We start from the raw sequence: 6,000 nt of genomic DNA on the forward strand, positions 1-6,000 counted from the left end.
ATCACTGTCTCTCTATGGGGAGAATATGAGTTGCTATTATTTTTACCTGTCATGTCATACAGAATTTTCACAGAGGTATGTGAAAACCTTAAAAATTACTACTTCTATGGAGAACATACAGTACAGTGTTATGAATCAAGGACTGGTTTTTGTATGCATATAATTCAGTAAATATTGTCAGATGTTTAACATTTTTGAATTTCAAAATTATTTATCTGAGAAGAGTATTTTGAAAAGTTCTACTATTGTTAGAATAGTAGAATAGGTTCATGACTAGTAGTATTTGGGCCTTGGAGAAGGTAATAAATGTACTGGTTAATCAGCATTCAAAGATACTTTTCACAAAGCCTGTGTTGTACACAAGCCTTTCCTCCTGCACTTCTGTGCTGTTCACTAATATTATAGGGCATTTCTAAGCATAAGAGGAATGCAGCTCTGGAATTCAGGATAATCTCAAAGTGAGAGTATTAAAACAGCTGCATCCACCCAGCTTGATTTGTATGAATGGTCTGTTATTGAGTTATACTGAGTCACTGTCCTTTGTCATTAACAAATGTTTGCTCTTTGATTGCCCCATTAAGTATTGGTATAGCTTGGAACTGGAGGAAGAAATTATGAACATCCTCATGGCAACATTGATTTCTCTCCTGCAAGTCCATGTGTTGAGATGTTGGCTGCAAAACCAGAATGCAAATGACACTTTCAAGCAAAACATGCTTTGTCTTTGTCCCTGTAATAATTAAGGAAATATTCTATTAAGATGTGACTGTAAATTTTATATATTTGGCCTGCATCAGTCACATTTCTTGGTTTTATATTCTTCATAGCTTGAATCAGTGTTTAAACACATTGATGAGTTACCAGAAGAAGAGAAGCTTATGAAATTGTCAACGTTAAAACTGAGGTACTTTACCCCAAGAGAAATTGCAAATCTTCATGGATTCCCTTTGGAATTTGGTATGTGCTACAAAATACACACTTCTACATTATTCTTCAGAAATGCTAATGTATTTGTTTTACTGGGACTAATCTATTCTTTTTATTTTGCATTTTTTTCAGATCACTCAGTTCTTATGATTGATTGATTCTTGTTTGGTTAACTTTGAATTTCTCTAAATTTCCACTAGTTTTTTTTCATGTATTGTAAGAGCCAGCTTCTGTGATGAGGTTTATCCTCATAAGCTAAAATGCTCTGTTAGTGAAGTGCAATGAAGAAATACCTTTGTTTAAAGTTGAAACTATTTATTCAGCAGCCAGTGTTACTCACAACTGTGGTAAGTCAACATTTCCTGCTAACTTAGGAAGTCTGTTTGTGGTTCTCAGTGTTTGAGCTGCTTGCTTTGTCCCTTCCACACATTTACAGCTGCTGACAGGGGATTTCAGATGGTACACATAGTTCTTTTTGAGGAGTAACCAATCACAGAATCACACAGAATCACAGAATCACAGAAGTTCAAGGCTGGAAGAGACCTATAAGATCATCAAGTCCAGCCGATTTTCTAACTGTTCAACTAGATCATGGCAGCAAGTGCCACATCCAGTCTTTTTTTGAATTCTTCAAGGGATGATGACTCCACCACCTCACTCCATGAAGCCATCTCTATCTTCTAGAAAGGGCAGCCCTTGGTGAGGTACATCATTTTCTAAGTGGCTGGTTTTGATTCCGTAGTATCAGTACACTGGATACACATCAACAAGAATTAACCCTGAAGTAAATTCATGAGAATTCTCCTTGTAAAAAAGGGCAAGCATGAAAGTGCAGCTTTTAATATCTGCTAAGAAGCTGTCTTGCTGACATCACATCAGATCAATTTATTGACACTCAGCAACAAAAGCATCCATGAAATTATGAAAGGGTTTTTGTTTGAAGAGACCTTAAAGGTCATCTATTTCCAGCCGCCTTCTGCTAGACTAGGTTGCTCAAAGAATAAGACAGAACTGACCTTGAGTAATTTGTTATATTTTGCTTTGACTCCCTCAGTGACTCTGAGAAATGTGACTTGTTTCTATGTATTTATTTCTTTCACAAGTTTAGTTTTTTTCATTTATTACTTGTTATATTCAAAATTGCTACATTTGGAGAACATGATCAAGGTTGCTCAGTGAAACTAGAGTTGCCAGCACTAAGCTTACATGTTTATGAGTATTTGCAAGTGTGTGCTGTGTTGTTACATACCAACATGCCATGTTTCTTTGTAGCCTCTCTTCTTTAATGGATCTGTTCTATTTGCCTTTTAGCACAGCTCTGTTTCATATTTATGTAGGCTGATGTCAAGATACTTGAACTTAACAGAGCTGAATTGGGCTTGTATAGGCTTATCATGCTGCTCAAGGTCTCTTTGAGCATAAAATTGCCCATTTTCTCTTTTTTAAAATGCAGTTGGAGTTTTTCCACTGTTAAATCAGTCTCTGTGACATTACTGAGAGGTGCAATTGGGTTAATGTTGCTTGTATTTTACAAAGGGAGAACTGAGACAATGGAGAGATTTATATTTGGAAGACTCCATTACTTTTGGGTGAGCAGTTCACAAAACCTGACTTGTATAATTTCATAGTGCTTGGAGTGATACCTTGCTTTCTGTTCAGAGCTCATGTGTGAGGTTCAATATTTTTGCAAACCAGAACTGAACTCTGAAGACAAGTCAGGCTTCTGAATTTGAGTATCATCCAGATCATCACCATGTACAATGTGTTCATTGAGCAGACCTGTCTTTTGTTCATCTGGGATTCTGCCTCTCAGAGGAGTGTGGCAGTTAGTATTATAACTGTTTTACAGTTCTTGCAGTTCCCTTCCCTCTCTATACTACTTTTCTAACTTTGATGACACATAAACCAAGCCGCTCTTTCATTCAGTGGTTTCCTCTGGCATATACTCCTGAGTCATAGGCAGAACATGCATTTTCCCCTGCACTGAGTCACAAGTCTGACATTTCTTTGTGTTTAAAACTTCCCCACTTTCTGCTTTAAAAAGTGTTACTTGACTCTAGGCTGATACAAATCTTTAATGAGTTTCAGTACTGTAATCTCAGTTTCCTTTGAGAATTTTCAAGCTCTGGATTTTTTTTTGAAAGTGGATATATTTATGGCTGCAGCAAAGGGTGTTGCCCTGACAGCATTTGTCCCATGCTAAACTTCAAGTAATTATTGTGAAATACGGTATTTTCAGAGGAAAATGTGTTATAAGTTCTCTGCTACTGTGTTCTGTAGTGACAGCAACATTTAGGCTGAAATGTTCAAAACCAGGGAGCTTGGAATTGTACCCACTGTAAATATGTTATTGGTCCAAGAAAGTGAAGAAGCTGAGGAAACTCAAAGCTGAAAACTATGTGAACAGACTGTCAGCAGCTTTGTAACAGATGCTGTTACTAGTGCAGCTACAGTATCATCAGAAGAAACGTGATTCTCTAAATGGTTCTGCATTTTAAGAAGTTGATGGCCTTTTCTAATACATGAGGTCCAGAGTTAAAGTCATTGTTCATTCTTAACATGACCAGATTTATTTGTGCTTTTAACATCAAAATGGATAAATAGTAATTGCACTATAGTTGAATGAAATACTGCAGTCATTTGTCTTAGTCACTCTGGTGGGTCCCACAGCAATATCATTAAAAGTGAACAGAGCGTTCTTGCACCTGTGACCTGCTTTCATGAGAGTGATGTCAGGATGTGTTTTCCATTTTTCTTATTAGCAATGCATGCAGGCTTTTAGGAAACAAAAGCCAGCATGGTGAGGAAGTACGTGCTGTTAAGACCTCAGTGTCCTCAGGTTCTGTGTGTGACATAAATGCTACAGTGAGAGCTGTGCAGCAAGTGCCAGCATACTGGAAGTTATTGAGTCTGACCTTCTGATGTAGGCTACTCTGGAGCCAAGAAGATAGAAAATGCAAGACAATGTTAACAGTCAGAGGGAGGAGGCTTGGGATAAAGGAAACCACGAGTTCTGGAAATTAATTTTTGGCTTTTGGTTACCAAAAGGTAGTAGGAGAAATTCTGACATTTTCAAGATTCAGATAGGTTTCTTGAGCTATAAGTGCATGTGTGTGTGTGCATAAATACAAATTTATTTCCATGTGTGCTTTTAAAAAGCCTTTATTCTGTATCTTATCCATCAATGGAATGGGAAAACTCCATCTAAGGAAGTGTGTGTGGGAGTACAAGTGATTGCTCCAAAGACAGAACAGTTGCCCAAATGTGAGTGCCAGGAAGCTGGGCAGAGTGGATGGAGCTGGCAGAAGATGTGTTTACCAAAGCAGTCCTCATTTGAGGCATTAGTAACTGGCAGAGAAGGATGGAACAACTCCTCCCAGACACCACCTCCTCCTCAGAGCCTCCTTTGGCTCAATAACTGTACAACCACATTCTCTCTCTGGAACAGATTTTTTTCTGAAGAGCTGTGAAAACTTCAGAGCATACATATCACTACTTGCACTCACAGTGTGCTTGTGCATCTGAGCTAATTGGGGTGGTGATGACCTCCGAGTCAAAGTTAGGTATTTCTTCTTAGGGAATGATGAAATAATTGAATGTGGCCAGGTTTCAGCAGTTTACTATATGACCCTAATAGTTAAGTCACTACTGCTGTTCATTTTTTACTCAGGTTGAAGCAAATGTACTTTACCTCACAGTAGGAGTAAGGTAAAAGTGCAAACAAGGACAGAGCAGACCAACTGTCTGCTCGAAACTGCTTCACTCTCAGGAGCCTGGTAGTCAGTACAAGCACACCCCTTTCACAATACCTGGGCTGGTGTCCTTTTTACTGGCTCTCCCTTCTTTCTGCCAGACCATGCACTTACTATGGGGAGGACATTTCTGGTGCTGTCTGTATTTCTGAGTGTGTTTAATGGGGTCAGCATTGAATTACATGGAAAATTGTTCAACTGCTTGATCGCTTACTGAATAAGCCTTGCTCATTGTTTAGTCTGTATGGGTGGTATATTGCATTGAGAGGCTTGGGATTTGCCTGAGCTGTTTGAGGGGATCATGTGGGAAGAACAATATAAAGCTTATTGAGAAGTGCAGTGTAGTCCATCTGCAGAATTGTTGCATTTTCTTTCTGATATGGTCACGTTCTTCTGTGGATGTTATCTAGGGTATCAGTTGTGCAGGGATTTAGTGCTGCTGCCCCTCCCTGAGACTGCTGGATGTTTTGAGCTCTCTGAAGGGAAGGTAGATCAGCAGTAGTTACACAACAGAGGAATGTTTTGAAGCTTCTTGTGAAACCTTAGAGGTGGCAGTATTGATAATAGAAGAACTGATACCAATCCAGTGAATTGGTTGTGAATTGGTTTTGTAACCTTGTGAATTTTTGGGGGGGCTGGAGGGAGGGTGAATCCTGCTGCAGTCTGTGATAACTGCACTAAGAAATGTTCACTGAAAAAAAAACCATTAGACTAAAAAGTAGGAATAAACCCAGACTAGTGATTTTGCACTCTATGTTTTTGTTTTAGGTTTTCCTGAAAAGGTAACAGTAAAGCAACGCTATCGTCTGCTGGGAAACAGCCTCAATGTACACGTGGTGGCAAAATTGATCTCCATTCTACTTGAATAATTTAGAACCTGAAACTGATGCATATGGACTGGTGACAGAAAATACTTCCATCTTTTAGGAGAAAGCTGATGGAACCTGGACAAATACCAGAGCTTGCCAAGATACTAGTCCAGACATTTTGCTGAATGATTTTTATATATTTTTAATAACTTGCATTTATGATGGATTTAAACTGTATAGGTGTTTTATTTAAAGGGCAGTTTACAGGACTTACTTGCTTTATTTGAATGTTCTTTTTAGTTTGCAGAATGAAAAATAGTACACATGCTAATACTTCAATGAGAAAGGACAAGATTATTTTATTTTACTTTATTTTACTTTATTTTTTATCATAAAACCATTTTCAGTACTGTGTGAAACTGTGTCAAAGCTGTTTCAATCAGGTGCAGAGATCAAGTTCTATGTGTAAAATGTCTTCATCTTTAAATGTAAGTAATCAATTCTGAAAAGAT

At 38.1% G+C, this 6,000-nt stretch overlaps 1 protein-coding gene across 4 annotated transcripts in view; it reads left to right on the plus strand.

Moving 5' to 3' along the window:
• Window positions 1-6,000, plus strand: part of TRDMT1 (tRNA aspartic acid methyltransferase 1) — a 29,073-nt gene extending 23,073 nt beyond the window's left edge. For 3 of the 4 annotated variants that reach the window (XM_058811865.1, XM_058811876.1, XM_058811884.1), the window contains 2 exons: window positions 828-957; window positions 5,448-6,000. In XM_058811865.1, coding sequence (XP_058667848.1) covers window positions 828-957; window positions 5,448-5,548 — 231 coding nt within the window. In that variant the 3' untranslated portion in view covers window positions 5,549-6,000. Of the gene's footprint in view, window positions 1-827; window positions 958-1,059; window positions 1,275-5,447 lie in introns of all 4 variants that reach the window. The other variant, XR_009275147.1, reaches the window with a different exon arrangement.

This window comes from Ammospiza caudacuta, chromosome 1, assembly GCF_027887145.1.
Source record: "Ammospiza caudacuta isolate bAmmCau1 chromosome 1, bAmmCau1.pri, whole genome shotgun sequence".
Taxonomy (NCBI): domain Eukaryota; kingdom Metazoa; phylum Chordata; class Aves; order Passeriformes; family Passerellidae; genus Ammospiza; species Ammospiza caudacuta.